Source organism: Schistocerca serialis, chromosome 6, assembly GCF_023864345.2.
Source record: "Schistocerca serialis cubense isolate TAMUIC-IGC-003099 chromosome 6, iqSchSeri2.2, whole genome shotgun sequence".
Classification (NCBI taxonomy): domain Eukaryota; kingdom Metazoa; phylum Arthropoda; class Insecta; order Orthoptera; family Acrididae; genus Schistocerca; species Schistocerca serialis.
The window spans coordinates 737,836,926-737,863,337 of NC_064643.1; the positions used below are offsets into that span (position 1 = coordinate 737,836,926).

At 42.5% G+C, this 26,412-nt stretch overlaps 1 protein-coding gene across 1 annotated transcript in view; it reads left to right on the plus strand.

Moving 5' to 3' along the window:
* The window catches only part of LOC126485058 (probable G-protein coupled receptor CG31760), a 613,409-nt gene that overhangs the window by 435,738 nt on the left and 151,259 nt on the right, over positions 1–26,412 (plus strand). Inside the window, exon 5 of the mRNA XM_050108660.1 lies at positions 17,176–17,244. Within this exon, the coding sequence (XP_049964617.1) occupies positions 17,176–17,244 (69 nt within the window). The remainder of the gene's footprint in view (positions 1–17,175; positions 17,245–26,412) is intronic.

The following is a 26,412-nucleotide window of genomic DNA, read 5'->3' on the forward strand; positions in this document are numbered from 1 at the left end:
TCATAAACAAGTTGGGCAGAAGAATACAACGGCCTATCGATGATAGCTGGTGCAACTTTTCAATTAATTTGTTTATTAAGTAACGATAACTTTGAGGTGAGTGTATGCTGAAATGTCAGTGTAATCTTTTTGTGAAAATGTCAATCATTCAAAGATAACGCGCTCGGAAGGAGGTCTTTGTTACAAAGGGCTACTACACCAAAGCTGAGGAGTATGTACCAACTGCACGCTTAAGATGTTTCTGTCTACTGTCAAGTCCGCTGGAGATATGTTGTGCGCATCAACGCTACATGTGCCTGTTGGAGTCCAACAGATCAGCATCACTTGAACGCTGCATTGGAACGGACTTCTCAATATGGACTACAAGAACTCCAAACTTTCGGCATTTACGTTGTCTGTCTAGGGTTCAGTCGTCGCAAAAGCCGTAGAAATGTGCCTGATGACTAACGAGAATCTTCCTTCAGTTAGGATACAGTATAGAATTCGGTTCTTCCAGTGCTCAACTCTCGCAACATACAGTTCACTTGCCTAATGCCGACGGCCAGAAAACATCACCAATAATGCTGGTTTTAGCGGTCACACAGAGAGTGCGTAAATATGTTCACCGACTGGAATCTCTTCAGGTACTACTTTCTGTGGGCACTCGTGCGCTGAGGCTGTGCGTGATCTTGATAGACGGACACTAGGACTGTACAGTTGCTCTGAAGATAGCTAGACATTACGAAACCAAAATATCAAGAGACAAGTGTTGGCTACGGCTGTTTTCCTGGAAGTTCATGGATCCGATTTTGCGTATTCAATGGTGATTTTTAAACTAATATAGAAATCAATTTATTCATTCTGTTTATTAGATAACGTTGTTTATGAACGACTACAATTAATTAGTACACTTATAAATTATTGTGATGACCCGTTATTATCTCTTAGCGTATAGCTAGGCGGGATAATTTCAGTCTCGCATCGCGGTACTTTTACTGCAAAGAAAACCGTTGACTGCGCACGTTGCTCTAACGTGTGTTATCTGCAGAAGACCAGTGACAACACTGTTTATGTGGCCACTGCGGTCTATGCCCCACACTGATATTACTTTTGACAATGTAATTAAATTTTTCATATGAAAATTGTTTTCTAGGAAAGAGCTACAATTTGAACGGCCGACACACGTTCCAAAAAGCAATCAAAGCCTGTTAACATCAACACGAGGTGGGTCAGGAAATTACAGGTTTGTTAGCTAAAAGCTATGTGACAGCATTTTAATATTACTACCCAGGAACGTTTTATTTAATTTTTCACCGTTATAATATATCTCATTATTGTTTAAATTCCGTGGAATTCTGAAACGCATGTTTGTGACAGCGGCATCGGCGGTCATGGCCACCACTACATATTACCTCTTCAGCAGAGTTTGTCTGCTTTCGATGGTGACGCTGGAATTTCGTAGGTGGAAGCATTATTAGATAGGATGTATGTTGGCTGGCTGAGACATCGTGAAGTGTAAATATATACACTACTGGCCATTAAAATTGCCACACCATGAAGATGACGTGCTACAGACGCAAAATTTAACCGACAGGAAGAAGATGCTGTGATATGCAAATTATTAGCTATTCAGGGCAATTCACTCAAGGCTGGCGCCGGTGGCGACACCTACAACGTGCTGACATGAGGAAACTTTCCAACCGATTTCTCATACACAAACAGCAGTTTACCGACGTTGCCTGGTGAAACGTTGTTGTGATGCCTCGTGTAAGGAGGAGAAATACGTACCATCACGTTCCGATTCTGATAAAGGTCGGATAGTAGCCTATCGCGATTGCGGTTTATCGTATCGCGACATTGCTGCTCGCGTTGGTCGAGATGCAGTGACTGTTAGCGGTATATGTAATCGATGGGTTCAGGAGGGTAATACGGAACACCGTGCTGGATCCCAACGGCCTCGTATCAGTAGCAGTCCAGATGAAAGGCATCTCACCCGCATGGCTGTAACGTATCGTGCAGCCACGTCTGGATCCCTGAGTCAACAGATGGGGACGTTTGCAAGACAACAACCATCTACACGATCAGTTTGACGACGTTTGCAGTAGCTTAGACTATCATCTCGGAGACCTTGGCTGCTCTTACCCTTGACGCTGCATCACAGACAGGAGCGCCTGCGATGGTGTACTGATCGACGAACCTGGGTGCACGAATGTATCATGATGGTCGTATCCGTGTTTGGCGCCATCGCGGTGAACGCACATTGGAAGTGTGTATTCGTCATCGCCATACTGGTGTATCACCCGGCGTGATGGTATGGGGTGCCATTGTTTACACGTTTCGGTCACCTCTCGTTCACACTGACGGAACTTTGAACAGTGGACGTTACATTTCAGATGTATTACCACCCGTGGCTCTACCCCTCATTCGATCCCTGCGAAACCCTACATTTCAGCACGATAATGCACGACCACATTTTGCAGGCCCTGTACGGGCCTTTCCGGATACAGAAAAAGTTCGACTGGTGCTCTGGCTAGAACATTCTCCAGATCTCTCACCGATTGAAAACATCTGGTCAATGGTGGCACAGCATCTGGCTCGTCACAATACGCCAGTCACTACTCTTGATGAACTGTTGCATCGTGTTGAAGCTGCACCGGCAGCTGTACCTGACCACGCCATGCAACCCCTGTTTGACTCAATACTCAGGCGTATCAAGGCCGTTATTACGGCCAGAGATGGTTGTTCTTGGTTCTGCTTTCTCAGGGTCTATGCACCCAAATTGTGTGAAAATGTAATCACATGTCAGTTCTAGTATAATATATTTGTTCAATCAATACCCGTTTACCGTCTGCATTTCTTCTTGGAGTAGCAATTTTAATGGCCAGTAGTGTAGTATTCCTCTGAATGTTATTTATACATGCACCGTGTATTCCGAAACTATTTCTTGTAATTGACAGAGGAAATCGATGACATCAAAACAAATATATTTAACTATGGTACATATGGTCCCTGGCTGCTATTTCTGATTCCAGGAACGATTTACACAGAAAGAACTTTTGCATACTAATTACAGCAGTAGCATTCACAGGAACTGCCGGAATGAGCGGCCGATGATCTGTGCGCACGCAGTACATCACCGGCCCACTGGCTGTCGTGTCCATCGAAGGTTCCTTGCATCTCCGCAATGCTTCCAGCATCGACGGCAATTCTACCGACGACGTCTTCTTTGGTTTCCAAAACGGTTCCATGTACAAGGTGCTGCATATGCCCCAAGAGAAAGAAATCCAGACACGTGAGGTCATGTGACTTACGTGGCCATGTTGCACGGTCACCTCGGCATCGGTTCCCTGTGGCGGTTCTCAAAAGATTCGTCACAGGAATGCTGAAATGGACTGGCGGCCCATCGTGCTGGAAGTATAGCTTGTGTCTAACATTCACAGGTAAGTTCTCCAGCACTTCTGGCAGCACGTGTACCACAAAAATGCGACATTTCCGTTCGTTGAGACGCAGTGGAAGAATGTATGGACCAGTCAACCTATCAGCGAGAATTCCGGTCCACACATTAACTCCACATCGCAGTTGATGAGCATGGTGATGAGTACCTCATTGATTCGCATGTGCCCAAACATGTGAACTGCGGATACTCAAACGGTCTTTAAGAGTAATCACAGCCTCATCGGTGTAGAGGACCTTGGCCGGAAATAGGGGGTCCAGAGCAGTCTGTTGTATAAACCGCGTGCTAACTGCATTCGTTGGGGGAAAATCTTCAGATGCTAATACTACTATGCACTGAAGATAAAACGGAGGGATCTGATGGTCTCCTAACATATTCCACATCAGTCTCTGTCTGACGCCAAGGATTTGCTTAGTAGGTCGTGTACCTGCTGATGGAATGTCTTTAACACGTCGCGGGAAGTCGTGTTCTACTTCGGGAGTTCACACTGTTCGATTCCGTCCAGTACGATGCATACTTGCGTCGAAAGTGCCCGTTTCAAGGAGCAAGCGACGCGGATGTCACAATGTTTGGTGCTGTGGAGATTCCCTCATGGCAACTCTTCCATTTCCATTCCCACTTCTGTATACAAGATGCGTCTCAGGCATTTCAGAGTAAGCGAACTGTCCTATCTTCCTTGTTGTGGCCACAAGGCGGTGATAACTGCGAATGAATTGTTGCGTTGACAATGAAGACTTCCCTGGTGTCACAAGGTGGTCATGATCGCAGATGAGTCGGTATGTTTCCAAGCAGACTCGAAACCAACCAACAGCAAACAGAGCAGTTATGAACCTTTAGTACACAAACCAGTCAGTGACATCGACACTACATATCTCGTCAGCACCATAAACAAAATGTTTCCTAACAGTGCAGGTTGTCATCAGAGACCATATGTTCGCTGTCGAAATATATTTACTTCGATATTATCTACATCCTGTATTAATGTGAACCAATAATTCCGTCACATAGTGAATAAATCATTGATATCTCATACAATAATTTAGTAATTCAATGGAATGTTGTTAACTAATATGTAATGAATTTTTTGAAATAAGAGAACAAGCTCAGTATAAACGATTTATCAAATATGGTCAAGGGAATGAAAACGTTTCTGCACAGATGAAAGCATTGAAATTGAAAGATCGTAAGAAAACGTTGAAATACCTGGAATTTGTCACCTTTTGCTGTAGTGCAACCCTATGCAAAATGAAGATTACAGTAAAGAAAGAAAAAAAAATCCTGTTGCATTCGACTATATAAGCAATACCTGGTACACATTATGCCACTTAAAAATTTTGCGGTAATACATACAGCCGACATGAAACGGGTGGAGCACATAGAAACAGCGTTAAAGAATGTCAGCGACTAAGGTAATTTCAAGAGCCTTGGGGAAGCGTAGACTGGAGAGGAATCGCATACATGACGCAAGCACTAAAAAGTTTTAAAGAATTTCTCCAGCGTTTGGATTCCTTACCAAGAAGGTATGACAACAAACACTAACCGACTTCAGAGGCGCCTTACTAGGACAGTAGAACTTCCATATAGGTCACATGAACTGTACCAGAGATGTTCGAGTAACATAAACGGGAATGTTTCGAAGAAAGTCGGCCTAGTTCTAGTGTAACACTGGTGCGTTAATTTACAGAACATTTAATTGAGAATGCCTGTGCTACAATTCGTAAATTTGGTATAAGTCTCATAAGACAAGGCAGACTGGGACCTGTACGGGACCAGTACACAGTCTGATATCCTCGCTCCGTTCTTGAACGGAATAAGACAGAAAATCACTAACACTGGTACGAAGTTTCTTCGGCTACACACTGAACAGTGATCAGCTGAGTATATATGTAGATACAGATGTAGCAGAAACATTTAGAAAAGTTGTGTAGAAAAAATGAGTCTTCGGCACAAGGCTGTGCACGATTCGCCGTATGTAAAGTTTTAAGATGCACTCTATGCTCAGTCCTCGGTTCGCCGTTTATTGTCAAAAACATCAGTCTTTAAGTTGCACAAACATCACTTGAAGCTTTAATCTGGCTATCAAAGTATAATGTTGGTTTAATCCGCTATAACTGATGGCAAATGAACTCTGGAAGACCGAACAGTTCTACAAATTTCTCTTGAGGCCTCTCTTTCCTGGATACGTGTTACTTATTCCTTCCGTTAATGAAAATAAGATTTTTCAAAACCTCTGTGATGAAGAGCGAGATGATGCCATTATTTGGCATATCATTGTACCCTGCGTCTACGAAATGAAGGAATTTGTCGTTCGGCCTGTAAATGAGCACATAATCAGAAAAACTATACTTTATGGTGAACTGTTTACATAAAGTTTAGAATTTTTGATTTACTTTCCAAGGCGTAAATACTTTACTGTACTTCTGCACGCTGTTCACCAAAATACCAAGATTACCTTTTACAAGGCTAGATAAAAGTGTCTTTCCTTTTTAGGTATTGTTGTTGTTGTTGCTGTTGCTGTTGTGGTCCTCAGTCCAGAGACTGGTTTGATGCAAGCTTCTTCATCTCCCAGTACCTACTGCTACCTTCATTCATCTGAATTTTCTTAGTGTATTCATCTCTTGGTCTCCCTCTACGATTTTGACCCTTACAATACTAAATTAGTGATCCCTTGATGCCTCAGAACAAGTCATACAAACCGATCCCTTCTTCTAGTCAAGTTGTGCCGCAAATTTCTCTTCTCCCTAATTATATTCAATGCCTCCTCATTAATTATGTGCTCTAACAATCTAATCATCAGAATTCTTCTGTAGCACCACATTTCGAAAGATTCTATTCTCTTCCTGTATAAACTATTTATCGGCTATGGTTTACTTCCATACATGGCTACACTTCACACAAATACTTTCAGAAACGACTTCCTCACATTTAAATCCATACTTGATGGTAACAAATTTTTCCTCTTCAGAAACGCTTTCCTTTCCATTGCGAGTCTACATTTTATATCCTCTCTACTTCGACCATATTCAGTTATTTTGGTGCCCAAATAGCAAAACTCATCTATTACTTTTAGTGTCTCATTTCCTAATCTAATTCCCTCAGCGTCACCCGATATAATTCGACTACATTCCATTATCATTGTGTTGCTTTTGTTGATGTTCGTCTTATATCCTCCTTTCAAGACACAGTCAATTTCTTTCAGCTGCTCTTCCAGGTCCCTTGCTGTCTCTGACAGATTCACAATGTCATTGGCGAACCTCAAAGTTTTTATTTCTTCTCCATTGATTTTAATCCCTACGCCGTATTTTTCTCTTGTTTCCTTTACTGCTTGCGCAATATACAGATTGAATAACATGGAGGATAAGCTACAACCCTGCCTCGCTCCCTTCCCACCCACTGCTTTCCTTTCATGCCACTCAACTCTTATAACGGCCATCTGGTTTCTGTACTAATTGTAAAAAGCCTTTCGCTCCCTGTATTTACGCCTGCGCCTTCAGAATTTGAAAGAGAGTATTCCGGTCAACATTGTCAAAAGCTTTCTCTAAGTCTACGAATATTAGAAACGTAGGTTTGTCTTCCCTTAATCTATCTTCAAAGATAAGTTGTAGTGTCAGTATGGCCTCACGTGTTCCAATATTTCTACGGAATCCAAACTGATCTTCCTCGAGGTCGGCTTCTACCAGTTTCTCCATTCGTCTGTAAAGAATTCGTGTTAGTATTTTGCAGCCGTGACTTTCTAAACTGGTAGTTCGGCATTTTTCACGTCTGTTGAAACCTGCTTTCTTTGGGATTGGAATTATTAAATTTTTCTTGAAGTCTGAGGGTATTTCGCCTGTCTCATACATCTTGCTCACCTGATGGTAGAGTTTTGTCCCAAGGCTATCAGTAGTTCTAATCGAACGTTGTCTTCTCCCGGGCCTTGTTTCGACTTAGATCCTTCAGTGCTTTGTCAAACTCTTCACGCAGTATGATATCTCCCATATCATCTCCGTGTACATGCTCTTCCATTTCCATAATATTCTCCTCAAGTACATCGCCCTTGTATAGACGCTCTATATACTCATTCCACCTTTCTGCATTCCCTACATTGCTTAAAACAGGCTGTGTATCTGAGCTCTTGATAATCACACAAGTGGTCCTCTTTTCTCCAAAGGTCTCTTTAATTTTCCTGTAGGCAGTATCTATCTTACCCATAGTGATATATGCCTCTACATGGTTACATTAGTCCTTCGGCCATTCCTGCTTAGCCATTTTGTCCTTCCTGTCGATGTCATTTTTTAGACTTTTGTATTCCCTTTCGCCTGCTTCATTTACTGCATTTTTATATTTTCTCCTTAATCAATTAAATTCAAAACCGCTTGTGTTACCCACAGTTCTCTACTGGCGCTCGCCTTTTTACCTACTTGATCCTCTGCTGCCTTCGCTATTTATCTCTCAAAGCTACCAATTCTTCATCTACTGTATTTCTTTCCCCCATTCTCGTAAATCTTTCTCTAATGCTCTCCATCAGACTCTATAAAATCTTTGGTTCTGTCAGTTTACCCAGGTCCCATCTCCTTAAATTCCCACCATTTTGCTGCTTCTTCCGGTTTAATCTATCGTTCGTAACCAATAGATTGAGGTCACAGTCCACATCAGCCCCTGGAAATGTCATATAATTTGGAACCTGGTTCCTAAATCTCTATCTTACCATTATGTAATCTATCTGAAAGCTTCCAGTATCTCCAGGCCTCTTTCATGTAAACAACCTTCTTTGATGACTCTTGAACTAAGTGTTAGATATGTTAGGTATTGATGACGAATGAAATGTACTTATCAAGAACAACTTTATTATTGCCAATGGAACGCGATCAAACTTTTCTTGAAGTTTTGAAGTTATTCGGATGCCTCGCGTTATGTAAGATGGGATAGAAACCTACTTTGAGATAATTCACCACTTTACTTTTAATTGTTACGTGCCACATTGGTAATGTTTGCATCTGTTCTGCCTCCGGTACTTTTGGAAGCCTGTTCATGCTGGAGACCAGAACAGCTAAGTCATTCTTGACTTTTACCCATATTTTTCTTGTGGGAAAGATGTTTCACCTGTTCATTTCATGCCTCTTTAGTAGTCTTCAAAGGAGATGCATATTTTAATAATGACCTTCTTAGTTATATATCTTTTGTTTTCCGCTATTTGGATTGTTATATTTAATCTTCAATAATAGTACTTCTAGATTAAATTGTTATATACATTAGTATAAGTGTGTGATGTATTTGAGCTTCCTAACTTTCTCTTTCATATTTGCCTCAAATGTCCGCTGGCTCTCCCGGTACCAATTACGCACGCATATTTTATGGTATAAAAGATTATCCTCTAAACAACATCACTGCACTACTGATACTGTACTTTACTTGAGTTTTTGAGGAACCATAAGGGACAGAGTAGGGCTGTCAGAGTGGGCGGAAGATTTCTGCTACTAGATGAACACTTGATATACTCGTGTGTGTGTGTGTGTGTGTGTGTGTGTGTGTGTGTGTGTGTGTGTGTGCCTATTTTGAATGTATGTATGTCAGGGTGACTGTGGGTGATATTATTTAGTTAGTTAGTTAATGGCTTAAACTAACAGACGAACTGCCTGCAATCTAGAAATCACTTAGAGGGAATCCTTGTCGTGCAGTCTTCTGCAAAAGCTGAGTCCTACGGTTCGTTCCCTCACATACTGGAGTGAGCTGGCGCATCAACTTGCACAAGTCACATAGTTAACATAAACTTTTGTTTGACGGTTGGGATGATCTCTGACGCCAAGTTCAGTCACATTCCAGATGTGTTCCATCGGTTCAGATCTGGAGGGCCAGCACATCGATTTGAACTCGCCACTGTGTTCGTCGAATCACTCACCCACACTCCTGGCCTTCTGACATGGCGCATTATCGTGTAGAAAAACGCCACTGTTGTCAGGGAACATGATCGCCAAGAGGGGTGAACGTAGCCAGCAACCAGTCTACGATACTCCTTGGCCGTTATGGCTTCCAGCTCTTTCGGAAACGTCCTGTATGTTTATCAAGGGAATCTTATACCATTCTTGCTACATACAATACTGCCCATTAAAATTGCTACACCACGAAGATGACGTGCTAGGGACGCAACATTTAACCGACAGAATGACGTTGCTTTGATATGCAGATGATTTACTATTCAGAGCATTCACACAGGGTTGGCGCCGGTGGCGACACCTACAACGTGCTGACACGAGGAAAATTTCCAACCGAATTCTCATACACAAACAGCAGTTGACCGGCGTTGCCCGGTGAAACGTTGTTGTGATGCCTCGTGTAAGGAAGAGAAATACGTACCATCTCGTTTCCGACATTGATAAAGGTCGGATTGTAGCCTATCACTATTGCGGTTTATCGTATCGCGACATTGATGCTCGCGTTGGTCGAGTTCCAATGACTGTAAGCAGAATATAGAATCAGTGGGTTCAGGAGGGTAATACGGAACGCCGTGCCGGATTGCAACGGCGTCGTATCACTAGCAGTCGAGATGACAGGCGTCTTATCCGCATGGCTGTAACGGATCGTGCAGCCACGTCTCGATCCCTGAGTCAACAGATGGGGACGTTTGCAAGACAACAACCATCTGCACGAACATTTCGACGACTTTTGCAGTAGCATGGAGTATCAGCTGGGAGACCATGGCTGCGGTTACCCTTGAGGCTGCATCACGGGCAGGACCGCCTGCGATGGTGTACTCAACGACGAACCTGGGTGCACGAATGGCAAAAGGACAAATTTTCGGATGAATCCAGGTTCTGTTTACAGCATCAGGATGGGCGCGTCCGTGTTTGGCGACAACGCGACATTGGAACATTGGAAGTGTGTATTCGTAATCGCCATTCTGGTATGGGGTGCCATTGGTTACACGTCTCGGTCACCTCTTGTTCGCATTGACGGCACTTTGAACAGTGGACGTTACATTTCAGACATGTTACGACCCGTGGCTCTACCCTTCATTCTATCCCTGCGAAACCCTACATTTCAGCAGGATAATGCACGACCGCATGTTGCAGGCCCTGTTTGCATACAGAGAATGTTCGACTGTTGCCATGGCCAGCACATTCTCCAGATCTCTCACCAATTGAAAACGTCTGGTCAATGGTGGCCTAGCAACTGGCTCTTCACAATACGTCAGTCACTACTCTTAATGAATTGTGGTATTGTGTTGAAGGTGCGTGGGCAGCTGTACCTGTACACGCCATCCAAGCTCTGTTTGACTCAATGCCCAGGCGTATCAAGGCCGTTATGACGGCCAGAGGTGGTTGTTCTGGGTACTGATTTCTCAGGATCTATGCACCCAAATTGCGTGAAAATGTAATCACATGTCAGTTCTAGTATAATATATTTGTCCAATGAATACCCGTTTATCATCTGCAATTCTTGTTGGTTTTAGGAATTTTAATAGCCAGTAGTGTAATATTGGCAAGTTCAGGTGATTATGGCAGAGGTGGACAGATATTATACAGTCTTCTTTCTATATCAGAAGTCAAAAGCTCTAGAATAGGGAGATGTTGAGAGTGTAATGGCCGAGGTAGATGCGACAGGTCATCCTCGTGTTCAGAAAACCATTTATCGAGGATGCGAGCCATGTGAACGGGAGCCGTGTCGTCATGGAACAAGTCACCATAGCGGAAGGTCTTGGAAAATAGAATGGGCCTGATCAACTTAAAAGATGATAAAATCCTTGGCAGTAATGCGACCTTGCAGATTAGCCATTCTGCCCGTGAAACACCACGATGTGGCTGACCCGATGCCATGCTTCACTCTAGGACGAAAACTCGGCCAGAAGTTGGAAATAGTGTGAAACAAAGAGTCGTGCAACCAAATTACTCTCGTCCATTTCTGCATAATGCAGGTTTTATGGTTTCGGCACCAAGTTTTCGTGTTACAAACATTTGCATCTCTGGTAAGTGGTATTGGTGCCCGGCAGTTCGATGCTAATGGAGCTCCCTTGGTGTTGTTTCGGTACTGACAGCATTCACCATTGCAGTATTATATTATACAGTGACTTTTACAGCTGTCTTTCCTTATTTTTCGTCACAATCTTCTTCAATGACCGTCCATCACAATTATTGAACACACACACTTATCTGCTTTGTGACTTAGTGGCTGAAGTTCTTCCTCGTTCCTTGTATGCAGTATCAAACTTCCATACAGTGCATCTTGAAGCACTAAACACTTGGGCTCCCTTGATTAACACCATACGACCATCTAAAATTTGCCTATGTTGGAAACCATGTAACGCCGACATAACGCACGCGCAACTACACTGAACACAGTACTGACGACAGCTGAGATATTGCACAGGTGCTGCACGTGGTAAAATAAAGCAGTGCGATCTACGCGCTTGGCTATCAAATTTTACTGAAGGGCATGCGTGCCTCGTGGTGTTTTCATATTTTGGTCCAATCACTGTCTGTCTTAATACGAGAAAGACAGTTACCAGCTTTTGCCATACATAGTCATTTAGTTGTTCAGTTTATTCCACATTTTTACATCCAGTTCATCTGTATTTGTTACATAATCAGGAGTAGCGTTGTGCAACTGCCTGTACCATTACTCAGACTGGGCAAATCCTATAGGTCACTCCCGTGTCCTTAAGACGTACGCGTGCCAGAGCGCCTGTCGAATTTATTCCTTCTTTTAATTTTTTTTTTTTTTTGAGTCATCAGTCTTCTGACTAGAATGATGCCACCGCTACAAATTCCTCTCCTGTGCCGACATCTTTATCTCCGAGTAGCACTTGCAACCTACTTTCTTAATTATTTGCTGAATGTATTCCAGGCTCGGTCTTCCTCTACAGTTTTTGCCCTCTAGAACCCTGTCTAGTACCATGGATGTCATTCCCTGGAGCCTTGAGGGGTGTTCTGTCATCCTGCTCCCTTCTCCTTGTCAGTGTTTTCAACATATTCCTTTCCTCTCCGAGTCTGCGCAGAACCTCCTCATTTCTTACCCTATCAGTCAACCTAATTTTCAACATTCGTCTCTAGCACCACATCTCAAATTCTTCGACTACTTTCTGTTTCGGTTTTTCCACAGTCCATGTTTCACTACCGTACAAAGCTGTGCTCCAAACATAGATACTTAAAAATTTCTTCACCAAATTAAGGTCTATGTTTGATACTAGCAGACATGTCTTGGCCAGGAATGCCAATTTTGCCAGTGCTAGGCTGCTTTGGATGTTCTTGCTCAATTCGTCATTGGTTATTTTGCTGCCTAGGTAGCACAATTCCATAACTTCAACTTCTTCGTGATCATCAATCTTGATGTTAAGTTTCTCGTTGTTCTCATTTCTGCTACTTCTCATTACTTTTCATCTTTCTTCGATTAACTCACAATCCATATTCCGTACTCCTTAGACAGTTCATTCCATTCAGCAGGTCATGTAAGTCTTCTTCACTTTCACTCAGGATAGCAGTGTCATCAGCGAATCATATCGCTGATATCGTTTTACGTTGAATTTTAATTCCACCCGTGCACCTTTCTTTTATTTCCATCATTGCGCCTCTGCTATACAGATTGAACAATAGTGGTGACAATCTACTACCCTTTTTATTCCTAGCACTTCGTTCTTCCCTCTTTGCTCTTGTACATATAGTCTACCCCTATTATTCTCAGAATTTAAAAGATCTTGCACCACTTTACATTGTCGTCTACCAGATCCTCAATTTTGTTTTCTGTTCTTGTCTATATTGCTCTTGTCAATAACTTGCATTTATCAGTTGTTAATCAGATTGTGCGAGAATTCTCGCACTTGTTAGCTGTTGCAGTCTTCGGAATTGTGGGGATAACATTTTTCCGGAAGTCATATTGTATGTCGCCAAATTCATACATACAGAAACGTGAATAGTCGTGTTGTTGCCACTCACCCTTGCTTTTAATGTCACCGAAGGTTGTTTTGACTTTCCTGTAAGCTGAGTCAGTACATCCCATAGTCATTTTTTCTTCGATTTCTTAATATTTATCCTGCACAAATTTCAACTTAGCTTCCCAGCAATTCCACTTTATTTCATTCCACATGGACTAGTACCTCTGCATTCCTAAATTTCATTGCACATTTTTTTACATCCTTCCTTCACCGATTAACCGAATTATTTCTTCTGATATCCGTGTTTTCTTCGCAGTTAACTTCTTCCAACTTCCGCGATTGCTCTTCTTAGAGACGTCCATTCCTCTTCAACTGTACTGCCTACTGACCAATTCCTAACTATGTCTTTAGCCTTAGAGAACTTCAAGCGTATCTCGTTATTCCTCACTACTTCCGTATCCCATTTCTTTGCGTGTTGATTCTTAGTGAGTAATCTCTTAAATTCCAGCCTACTCTTCATCACTACTGCATTGTGATCTCAGTCTATATCTACTCTTGAATACTCTTTACAATCCCATATCGGATTTCAGAATGTCTGTCTGACCGTCGCATAATTTAACTTCAATCTTCCCTTATCACCCGGCCTTTTCCAAGTACACCTACCCCACTTTTGATTCTTGAACTAGCTGAAATTTATTACAGACCTCAATTAGTCTTTCTCCTCTCTCATTCCTTGTCCCAAGCTCAAATCCTCCTGTAACCTTCCCCTGCAACTGCATTTCAGTTCCCGATGACAGTAAGATTTTCATCTCCTTTTACGTACTGTATTACCCCTTCCTCTACCTCTTCAGCTTGCGACGTCAGTATGTATACCTTTGCAATCCCTTTTCAGGTTTTCTAGCTTCCCTACCAAATTTAAGCTTTTGACATTCCAGGCCCCGACTCGTTGAATATCATCCTTTCTTTGGTTAATTAATCCTTTTTGCCGTGGTCACCGCCCCTTTGTCAGTCCACTGCAGGAGATCCGTCTGGGGATTATTTGGTAATCTTTTGCCCATGTACAGATCATTATGACCCTTTTTCAGTTACAAGCCACATGTCCTGGGGATACACGTTATGTGCTTTTAATGCAGTAATTTCCTATGCCTTCTGTATTCTCATGCTTTGATCATTCCTGATTCTTCCGCCTTTAGGGGCAGTTTCCCATACCAAGGGCAAGAGAGTGTCCTGAATCTCTCTCCACTCCGCCCTTTTTTAACAAGGGCGTTGGCAGAATGGTGGTGACTTCTTCGCCTGGGACCGAGAATGTTTGGATCACTAATCAAAGACGCTACTCGTAAACCACAGGTCCATATGTAGCCATACAAGTAATAAAATTGGATGTAAGTTGGTATGTATGTATGTTTTACATCTCCTCAAAAAACCACTGGAACGATGTCAGCCAGACTTGATACATATATCATTTACTGTCTGGAACGAATCACTGTTATGGTAAGAACCACCCACCAACCAAAGGGTGGGGGTGAAAGGGAAGTATATCCAAGAACAAAAGATTTCTCGTAATTTCGTCATCATGTATTTGATAACGAGAGCACTTATGTTTTGCAACGTACTTTACACATGAATCCCTACGAAGCTTTTTCTTGCTGAAGATCACCACAAAAAGATAAATGGAGGACACTTGTTCGCTTATTAATGTTCGCTGTTCATGCAAAAAAAAATAAAAAATAAAAAAATTGCCACATGAAGGATGACGTTTTAATTATTACCTCGTTATTACTATTTGCATTCTTGACTTACCTTACAGACGATATTCTCGTATAAACTGAGCGTTCCAGAAAAAATTACATCATTTTACGACACTTCGTTCAGGAGATATGAACTCATACACATGGCATGCGTGAAAAACTACCACATCTCGCAAGACATTTGAATTTATTCCTTCATTGCTACTAGCTCTATTCGCCATTCTTTTCGCAGTGAATATCCACTTATGCCACTGAATGTACCTACAAGAATATATCACCATACGAAACATACTTCACGAGATATGACGTCAGATAGTGAGGAGCGTAAAAAATTACCTCATCATCCATGGCATTTGAATTTATTACTTGTTTGATACTAACGCTATTCACTACAATTCGCCGATCGTAAGCACATACACCTAGGAATGTCCCTGGAAAATTATGTCATTGTACAGGAGATAGTACTGCGTGAAAATGAAATTGCATGGAAAAGTTCGCCAGACATGAAGGTAAATATATGTACAAATACTTGTGAAATATTATATTAGAACAAATAAGCCCTCGGTCACAAATATTAAGTCAAAATTGACCAGGTTTCGACGCTACTATGAGCGTCGTCTTCAGAATTAGATAAAATGTTCTGAAACATATTAGGTATATAAAACATTAATAAAATGAAATTTTGTACTCACTGGAAAAGATGCAGTGCTTATAAGTCGCATATTAAAAAAGATCTAAGCCGGAAAGGCGACGTCATGAATAGTTCTAAGATGACGAGCCGCTAAGGGCTGCTCGTACTGTGAAAAAGGGTTGCAACCTTGTAAGTATTTCATCTTTTCCAGTCACTTCAAACATTAATTTTATTAATGTATTATATACCTAATATGTTTTAAAACATTAGTCTAATTCTGAAGACGACGCCCATAGTAGCGTCGAAACCTGGTCAATTTTGACTTAATATTTGTGACCGTGGGCTTATTTGTTCTAACATAATTCTGACACGGTCACTGAACCTTAGCAGCTATGTTCAAAGTGCACGTGTGAATATATTTGAAATATATTTGACACATGCGCATGCAAGTAAGGCCGCAAGGAAGAAGCTCATCTTAAGCCCCTGTGACAATTTCGATCAAATTTGGTACACATACTAATATCACTTTGGAAGGAATGCTGCAGTCGTTAAAACGGTCACCTGCCTATTGGCATGAGTGTGATAACATGGAGAGAGATGGGACGGCGAGGAGATGTTCACACAGTTAGGGAAAAAGAGGATATAGGCGCAGATAGGAGGAGGACTATATAGACACAGATGACAGTGGACAGTGAGAGATGAGAGGAGGAGATGGACAGAGCAAAGAAAAAGGCGGAGATTGACAGAGACAGGGGGTAGGCAGAGATAGACAGAGAGGTGGGGTATGAGAAGATGAACTAATAGGGAGGAGGAAACGGCCAGAGAGGTAGTGGATGGAGAGAAGTGTGAGGTGGACATGTATGCACAAGGGACAGGGATGAATGCACAGGGAAAGTGGGGGAGGAGAAAATGCACAGAGAGGAGGGGAGGAGGAGGTGGACAGAGAGAGGGAAGCAGGAGACAGAGAGAGAGGAGGAGGGGAAATGAAATTAGAAGGGGAGAATAACAGAGGGGGAAAGAGAAGATGGGCACAGGGGGCAGGAGCAAGAGATGGACAGGGGGAGGGACAGGAGGAGATGGAAAGAGAGTGGGAGATGGAGTGGTGGATATGGAGAGAAACTGGGGAAAGGATTAGATTGACTAATAAATGGGGACCCAGGCTGGTCAGTGATAAAAGAAAAACCAAAATGGGTGAGACCATCTTATTGTGTGAATACTAAGTGAAAATAAATGCAGCAGTTCATTACTCTACGTGCGACTTGTGGTAACTATACGTGATTGTGGCTGGTGCCCATCTTCTAACCTTGATAAAAGGGATCCTTTGAGAACCGGGCATTTTTCTAATTTTTAAGTATGTGGCCTTGTGGATCAGATTACGAGAATATGAGAGCTTACACATTTTGAACCTGTTAAATGCGACATATTGTTATCAATATTAGCAAATAAATACCTATGATAGCATGGATGTCCCTCGCGTCTGAGAGACTGTGGTACATGAAATCTGTTTGTGTGCCTACAGGTGGTACGGGCGGCCAGTCCAGTTCTGCTTCGAGTCATCGCGTTGGGCGCGTTCTTCATCTACTGCACGGTGAGTTAAAAGCGTAGACCCTAACTGAACATATCAGCAACTATTATTCAGACCGCACGCTCTACCATGTCGTACTGAAAAAAAAATTGTGTTTTTGTCCTTGTGTAAGAAGGATCTTTTACTTAATCAAAAATATACTTCTTAAAATACTTGGTTGTATGAAGCTCCCATGTTTCAGTAGAAAAGTGACAGAACAAGTGAAGATTTACAACTATTTTCCAATCTTCACATGTGAAACGGGCCTGCAATCGAAACAGGTCATGGTTAGAGTTTACGTACATCCGCTGCAAAAGCGGTGTTCTTTAGTATATTCCCTAGTTAACTGTCTACACTAGGTGCCGAGATAACACAAACTGCCACTAACACAATTTTCTAAATCGCCCTTTGGAAGCATCTAAGAGCGAAACGAAAAATATAAAGCAGATTAAGAGATTACCAGTTTGATATATAGATGGTTAGGGCCAGCTGAGTAACAATTTCACTGCCGCAGATAATAACAGAGTTAAGATTTAGGAAAAACATTGAAAAATTCACTTCATTCGTTTGCTGGCAGAATTCATTTGAAGATCTGGGATGGAATAAAATTTGTTTTACTGTTAGGCAACGTGGTATCGTCTACAACAGGAGTAACCAACCTTCGTCAGCTACCACCTCCTTTTGTACCTCAGTTAATAGTTAAATTTTGTAGCCGCCCACGGGTTCAACAGTAATGATGGTTTAAGAGGTGCATGCAGAGTGTGAGTTCCGATGATCGATAACGAAAACAAAAACATTACTATGATTAACGTGTTTCTTAGTATATTTACATAGCTTCACTGGATACATCACAAGATAGTCACCACCATTGTTGAGGCATTTATCGTAGTGGTGCTCAATTACTATACGCCCATGTAATAGGAGATTGCCACCATAGTCCGGAGCTAGGAAGTCGCTTCAGTCTGCCCTCAGCATCGTTTCCGTGCCAGAAAACACTTTATGAGAAGGAATTGATGAAAATCACTTGGTTGGGGCTGTAAGATGGATGGTTGAAGATCTCCCTTCCAAAATGATTCAACACATTTCGTGTTGCTTTGGCTGTGAGGAGGTCTTGAATCGTCATACGCAAGAGTAGGGCCTCCTGTCAGAAAACTCCACATAACATATTCTGGATTACTCTCCAACAATTTTTCAGTGTCTGCGAATGACAATGAGGATTTGTGGTCTCCCATCGCAGTAAAAATTCGTACAAGACTACACCACGTCAGTGCCAAAAGACAGTGCTGGTTCATCCATCAGTGAACTGCCTCCATCATCGTCTGACCATACTGTCGCTCATAATGTGTCCATACACGTGGCATAATTGGCGATTGATTTGTGCCGGAGATGGCTTTTGAGTGTGCAAAAATCTAACTACACGAACATCGTAGTTGGCGGTAGACAATATCAGAGCAGCCACTTTATCCAAGCGCTGTGCGGTGACCACTGCCGCCACATAACTGAAACCGCGCTGAATTTCTCCCACATACCTTCCCTCCACTCGTGCCCGGAGGCATTCCTATCTTAACTACTCGTGCTGTCTCTGGACGCGAGCGTAACTTACATTCTGGATGTAAAGTAGGGAAGTAACTACACTTTAAAATATTATAAACCATGGTTACAACAAACTAAAGCATATAATAATAATTATTTACCAAATAAGTAGTGAAAACTTTTTACTAGCTTAACGAAAGTGTTATAGTTCCTTTTCCACCTATCGGCCGCTAGAGTGGGATGGGGATCAAGCTAATTACCACTGTTCTACAGGAAGAGCAGAGTAATTCATGTACTTTATAAGAAGGAGGCATTAGTAATAAGTACTGTTGAATCGATACAACATGCCGAAATAGAAAATGATATATGAGAGAGTTTCTCACTATCGTAAGTAATATACATTTATATACAGGGTGTTGCAAAAAGGTACGGCCAAACTTTCAGCAAACATTCCTCACACACTAATAAAGAAAAGATGTTATGTGGACATGTGTCCGGAAACGCTTAATTTCCGTGTTAGAACTCATTTTAGTTTCGTCAGTATGTACTGTACTTCCTCGATTCACCGCCAGAGTGCTACGGGAGAAACAGTTGTTTCCATACCATGTACAGCGTGTGCAGGCACTATCAGCAACTGACTGGCCTCCATGGGTACACTTCTGCGAATGGTTCATCCAACAATGTGTCAATCCTCATTTCAGTGCAAATGTTCTCTTTACGGATGAGGCTTCATTCCAACGTGATCAAAATGTAAATTTTAAAAATCAACATGTGTGGGCTGACGAGAATCCGCACGCAATTGTGCAATCACGTCATCAACACATATTTTCTGTGGTTTGTTCAGGCATTGTTGGTGATATCTTGATTGGGCCCCATGTTCTTCCGCCTACGCTCAATGGAGCACGTTATCATGATTTCATACGGGATACTCTACCTGTGCTGCTAGAACATGTGCCTTTACAAGTACGACACAACATGTGGTTCATGCACGATGGAGCTCCTGCACATTTCAGTCGAAGTGTTCGTACGCTTCTCAACAACAGATTCGGTGACCGATGGATTGGTAGAGGCGGACCAATTCCATGGCCTCCACGCTCTCCTCACCTCAACCCTCTTGGCTTTGATTTATGGGGGTATTTGAAAGCTTTTGTCTACGCAACCCCGGTACCAAATGTAGACACTCATCGTGCTCGTATTGTGATACAATACGCCATTCTCCAGGGCTGCATCAGCGCATCAGGTATTCTATGCGACGGAGGGTGGATGCATGTAACCTCGCTAACGGAGGACATTTTGAACATTTCCTGTAACAAAGTGTTTGAAGTCACGGTGGTACGTTCTATTGCTGTGTGTTTCCATTCCATGATTAATGTGATTTGAAGAGAAGTAATAAAATGAGCTCTAATATGGAAAGTAAGCGTTTCTGGACACATGTCCACATAACATATGTTCTTTGTGTGTTAGGAACGTTTCCTGAAAGTTTGGCCGTATCTTTTTGTAACACCCTGTATATTTTGAAGAGAGAATGGAGCAAGCGCAGAAGTTTGTCTTTCTTTGAGTTGTTCGTAATGAACAAAAAGAAAAAGTCGTATTTCACAGTTAGCTGAGAAAGTTCTGGGGTTTGTCTCAGCTGCCTAATCGGAGAGAGTTTTCTTCCTCCACCAACAAAAACTTCATTCTTTGCGATGCGTGAGAATTGTGTCTCAAGTGTATGTGTTAGCTGCAATGGATGTATGTAAGTTGTGGTTCCATATTTGTGTCGTGTGATGGTGCCGGCACATCGCCTACCTCTCTTGACTAGCGCCAGCGTGGCCGTTGATTCCTCACCTTATAGATGAACCTTTATCAACAATTTAACAAGATTCACTCCGCCAGAGAGACTTGGATTTTTATCCGTGCCATTGGCGCAAAGTATTGTGTTCAAGAGCTTTATGTCACAAACTGCCCGACCCTTGGAGGCCAAGTGTAGGCTGCGATTATTTTTTCCAGCAATAGAATCTAATCGCTTACCTCCATGTCGAGAGCTACTGCAGAAGTGAGCGTCAGCGACTTTAGCTACTTTTTTTTGTTTTTTCTTTTGAGAGTTTTTTAAAATATTTTTCCTTCTTGAACTGCCATCCTCCACCAAAAATAATCTTAACTGAAATCAATATTTCTCTAAAACAAAAAAGTAATGGAATTTATGGTTTTCTTCTTTCTAACCTAATGTCACGTTATTCTTTCTTCTTTTAACTTGCATGTGAACATTCCCATCTGCCGGTAAACGATCTTGAAGAGACTTGACGGGTATGTAGAGGAGAAAAATAAAGTAACGCGTTTTTTTCTTTTTGCTTGTGCTTAATTTCACTCCTAATGGGTAAATCAAATATAAGTAATATAAACTCGGGACCTTTGCCTTTCGCGGGCAAGTGCTCTACCATCTGAGCTACCGAAGCACGACTCACGCCCGGTACTCACAGCTTTACTTCTGCCAGTATCTCGTCTCCTACCTTCCAAACTTTACAGAAGCTCTCCTGCGAACCTTGGAGGACTAACACTCCTGAAAGAAAGGATACTGCGGAGACATGGCTTAGCCACAGCCTGTGGGATGTTTCCAGAATGAGATTTTCGCTCTGCAGCGGAGTGTGCGCTGATATGAAACTTACTGGCAGATTAAAACTGTGTGCCCGACCGAGACTCGAACTCGGGACCTTTGCTATTCGCTGGAAAGTGCTCTACCATCTGAGCTACCGAAGCACGACTCACGCCCGGTACTCACAGCTTTACTTCTGCCGGTATTGCAACGTAGGAGACGAGATACTGGCAGAAGTAAAGCTGTGAGTACCGGGCATGAGTTGTGCTTCGGTAGCTCAGGTGGTAGAGCACTTGCCCGCGAAAGGCTAAGGTCCCGAGTTCGAGTCTCGTCGGGTACACAGTTTTAATCTGCCTGTAAGTTTCATATCAGCGCACACTCCGCTGCAGAGTGAAAATCTCATTCTGGAAACATTCCACAGACTGTGGCTAAGCCATGTCTCCGCAGTATCCTTTCTTTCAGGAGTTCTAGTCCTCCAAGGTTCGCAGGAGAGCTTCTGTAAAGTTTGGAACGTAGGAGTCGAGATACTGGCAGAAGTAAAGATCTGAGTACCGGGCGTGTGTCGTGCTTCGGTAGCTCAGATGGTCGCCGGCACGGTAGCTCAGCGTGTTCGGACAGAGGGTTACGTACCCTCTGTAATAAAAAAAAACTTGAGTTAATCGATCATCAAAGAACTTAATCGGATGTCTTACGACGTCCGCCCCGAGCAGATACGACGAACAAACACGGATAAAATGTGAAAAAAAAAGATGGTAGAGCACTTGCCCGCGAAAGGCAAAGGTCCCGAGTTCGAGTCTCGGTCGGGCACACAGTTTTAATCTGCCAGTAAGTTTCATATCAGCGCACACTCCGCTGCAGAGTGAAAATCTCATTTGTATAAGTAAAATAAATAACTAGACTAATAACGAATTTTTAGATATTTTTATTAGTTATGGTTAAAATACTCTGACAACTCTTTGTGTATAGCTTATTTCAGAAACCAGCTTTATTACACATGTATGTAAACAGCTTGAAAGCTTCTTTGATTTATCCAGTAACAAAATTTTCATGTTTCGGAATTATTAATGGTGGAGCGGTGTTCTGCAGAATTTCAAAATATTACAAAATTCGTTTATAAATTATTCAGTTATGTTAATTACGTATCAAATTTTATATGAGAATCGTTTTTATATACAACTTTTTCGAAGAATCTCCCTCCATACCCAGTATGCTAAGCTACCTTATGAGGTGCGTTTTCCCCTTAAAAATGAAGCTGGGCACAAGCAAAAGTACAGTTATTGCTGCATTATGGCTCCTCTTCACACCGCCAAGTTTCCTCAAGATCTCTTATTGGCACTTGGGAATGTTTCCTTCTTCGTCACACATCTTAACAGTATTAAAATCTTACAAAACCCAATTGTTGATTATTTTAAAATAATGATTTTTTAAAAATATTGCTTGTTTATGGAAGGGAAACCCAAGTGGATAAACTGAATTTGCTGTCATCGCCTTGGCTTCTAAACTATACCTGATAACATTAAATAAATAAATTTGGAAGATTTAAGTAAGCTTTGTTTCTTTCAAGACAATGTTTCTGTTGCACTGAGAGCGCCAAACGAAGGAAGCGTTGAAATGTTTTCAGCCTATAGTTATGATATGCAAACATATCAAAATAAAATTTAAGTAATGGGACTTGCAGGAGATGACAAAGCTGCATAGCTAAATGTTAGGCCTGGGTAACAGACACTTGAGGAAGAATTTTGCTGTGTGAAAAGTAGAATAGATAAAGATGCAAGAAAGACTCAATGGAAAAGACTGGAAGAGGCTAAATGTAGTTCTGAAAAAATATGAGGCAAAATAACAGCAAACATACACTACCGGAATGCAAATGCAGCTCCCTCGTGGTCAGTGGCACCAAGCTTTGTAATAAGTGCATACTGCGGAGTTTTAGTGTCACTGATCATCGGCCATCAGATGGCGCTCACAAGGCCTGTCTATAACCCTTTCTTTTGATTCTTCAGGCAGCAACTGTGCTGATTTTAGAACTGAATAGTGGTGGAAACGTTCATTGTAGTGTGTAAACATGTCCGGATGACGAGTACTGGACACCTTCATCCTCTTGAACGGTGTCGCACTGTGAGCCTGCGGGAGGCTTGATAGACATGTCGACGAACTAATGTACATGTTGGGCACAATTCATCGGTGGTGTGTCGCTATTTCAACATTGGTCTCTGAACATTCGCCCTCGTCTAGAACACGTTCTGAACATTCGCGTAGAACATACGCACGTCAAGATCTAAGCATTACGTGCGCAGTTGTGGCCGATATATCTTCATCCAGAGACCAATTATGTGTGTATGCTTCACCTATTGTGTGATTGGGGATGAAAACCAAGCGTGACTCTGGCCAGACTATTGCCGACACGACGACACTTCCAAGCATGGCTAGTTTGATGTCGTGATAGATTTGACTGGAGAGTAGAATGTATTGAAATGAAACCCCTGCAGCCGTCCTTTCGTTGTTATTTATTATATAGCTACCAGTTTTTGCGATTTAGGACAAAATCTTCTTGGCTTCTCTGACGCTGAAGCTGTTAATTCCAATCATATACAGGCTTCAATCAGTGGCCAACACCTATGACTGGTTGCTGTAGCCTGTACAACGTTGTGGTACGATGTTGTGACTCCAACCATCAACTAACAATAGACTAGAAAACCATTCAAAGCAGAACATCCAATAATATGAGTAGAATGTCGCTCTATTGTCTTCAGCGATGAGAGTAGGTCCTGTCTGTATGTGAGTGATGGACATACACGTGTATGGCGTTGACACGATAAGCTGCCTATTCCAGCGTGCATTCACCCCTGACACTCAGGCCTCATCCCAGCCTTCACGATGTGGGGAAGGGGGGGGGGGATGACTTACAATATGGTTCAAATGGCTCTGAGCACTATGGGACTTAACATCTGTGGTCATCAGATCCGTAGAACTTAGAACTACTTAAACCTAACTAACCTAAGGACATCACACACATCCATGCCCGAGGCAGGATTCGAACCTGCGACCGTAGCGGTCACGCGGTTCCAGACTGAAGGAATCACTTACAACTTTTGCTCACATTTGGTGTTTTTGCAGGCTAGAATAAGTGCCCGATACCCTGTACAAGCCGTTATCGCCGTGCTACTGTCAATCCTTCTACAGCAAGGAGACGTGCTTCTTCACCAGGACAATGCACGTCCACAAACGGCTGCTGCTACGCAATGTGTTCTTCGTGGTGAACAGAAACTGCCCTGGTCGGAGCGGTCACCGGATCTGTCGCCAAATAAGCATGTACGGGGATGATGAAGCGGGAAGTTTCTCGTTCTCCAGGACTGCAAGAATGAATGCCGTATTACCACAAAAGGCGCTAGATGCTTGGGATAATGTGTCACAGGAAGGATGCCTTTCGGCACCTTTATAGTCGTTTACATTAGAGACTACACGTCTGCCTTACAATTTGAGTGGGGTACACCGTGTACTGATGTGACTGTTTTGGTACCTTCACTGTGATGTATGTGTTTTATTTGGTCTTAATTTGCTATCATATACACTGTTTCGTTTGAGTCATTAGCCTTGTGGTTGGTTCTACGAGGCCCGCTACGAACTCCTCTCATGTGCCACCCTTTTCGTCTTAGAGAAGCACTTGCAAGTTACCATCTCAATTATGAGGTAGGATGTATTCTCACCTCTGTCTTCCTCTAAATATTTTGCCGTCTACAGCTCTGTCTAATACCATGAGAATTATTCCTGATGTCTCAACACATGTTCTATCATCGCGTCCTTTCTCGTGCTCCATTGACAAACTGCCTGTTACCTCAACTGTCAGCAAAATGACTTTATGCTTGAGGGTATTGCACTTTCTCTTTCAGGCGGTTTAGCTACAAAAATATAAATTTTCAGCACTGGTATGTGCAAATGAAAGTCTTCGACAGCTGGAAAATAAACATACAACAATTAAAAGCCTTCGAAACTTCATGTTCGAAGAGGCTATTGGGATTTAGTTGAGTTGTATTAGTCGAATAATGATTTACACAGAAGCCTAATGGAAAACATAATGATTAGAAACTTTAAAACAACTAGACATGTTTCACATCAGTGGTTGCTGAAAATCGTAACTGAAAATATACTGGAAGAAAAACCTAGCAAAGAAAAAACTAGGTGTACGTACACAAAGAATGTTTTTGATGACGCAGGAGGTAGCAAGTAGGCTGGAATAAAGAAGATAGCTGCCAGTTGACAAGAGCGGAAAATTGCATAAAACCAACAGTCGGCTTGATGACTGAAATAACAGTTAATAACAGGCAAGACACTGATGGAGCCTCAAGTCCGCTCATTACTAAAGACTTACACAGAACGTACTTCATTTGATGAAATCGTTCAACGTAACTTTGTCGTAACTACGCAGTTACACGTAACTGACGTGGGGGCAGCGTTGCTCCGTTGTGTCAGGATGGCGTAGCTGCCAACTCCGCTGGGCACTGTAGATTAAATCTCATGACGAGGGAGACAGGAGTCTGTCGAAGGATAGCAACTTGGTGGATGCGGTTCACGAAGACTGTTATAACAACAAAGTGCAGATGTTACGGGTGTTCACTCTCGTCTGGTGGGAACAGCTTGTCGTCGATGTGCGTCGACTTCGTACCAGTGTAGAGGAGGTGGTCGCTCTGGAAGTCTAACATACGTTGCTGGAAGTCAGGAGGCTGACCAAGCGCTGTGACAGACACCGGGTAGTGTGTAGGCAGCGACGGTGAAGCAGAGGCGACACGTTTAGCATAACCGGCTGCGACCTGGCGATGGCACATCACGCCTCTGGATATTCTAGCAGAGCCGAGGCGTCGAACGTCGGCGCCTGTCTAGCGCAGGCTGTGCGACCCAATACACAGGTCCGCTGAGCTCCACCCCTGAACTCCGCAATGCCTCGTCGCTTAACTCTTCACTGACTCTTTGCTACTGATAGACTACCGAGCTCGGATGTTGCTAGTGTTTGGACATTTGTGGTAAGATCTTATGGGACGAAACTGCTGAGGTCATTGATTCCTAAGCTTACACACACTCTAACTTAAAATAAC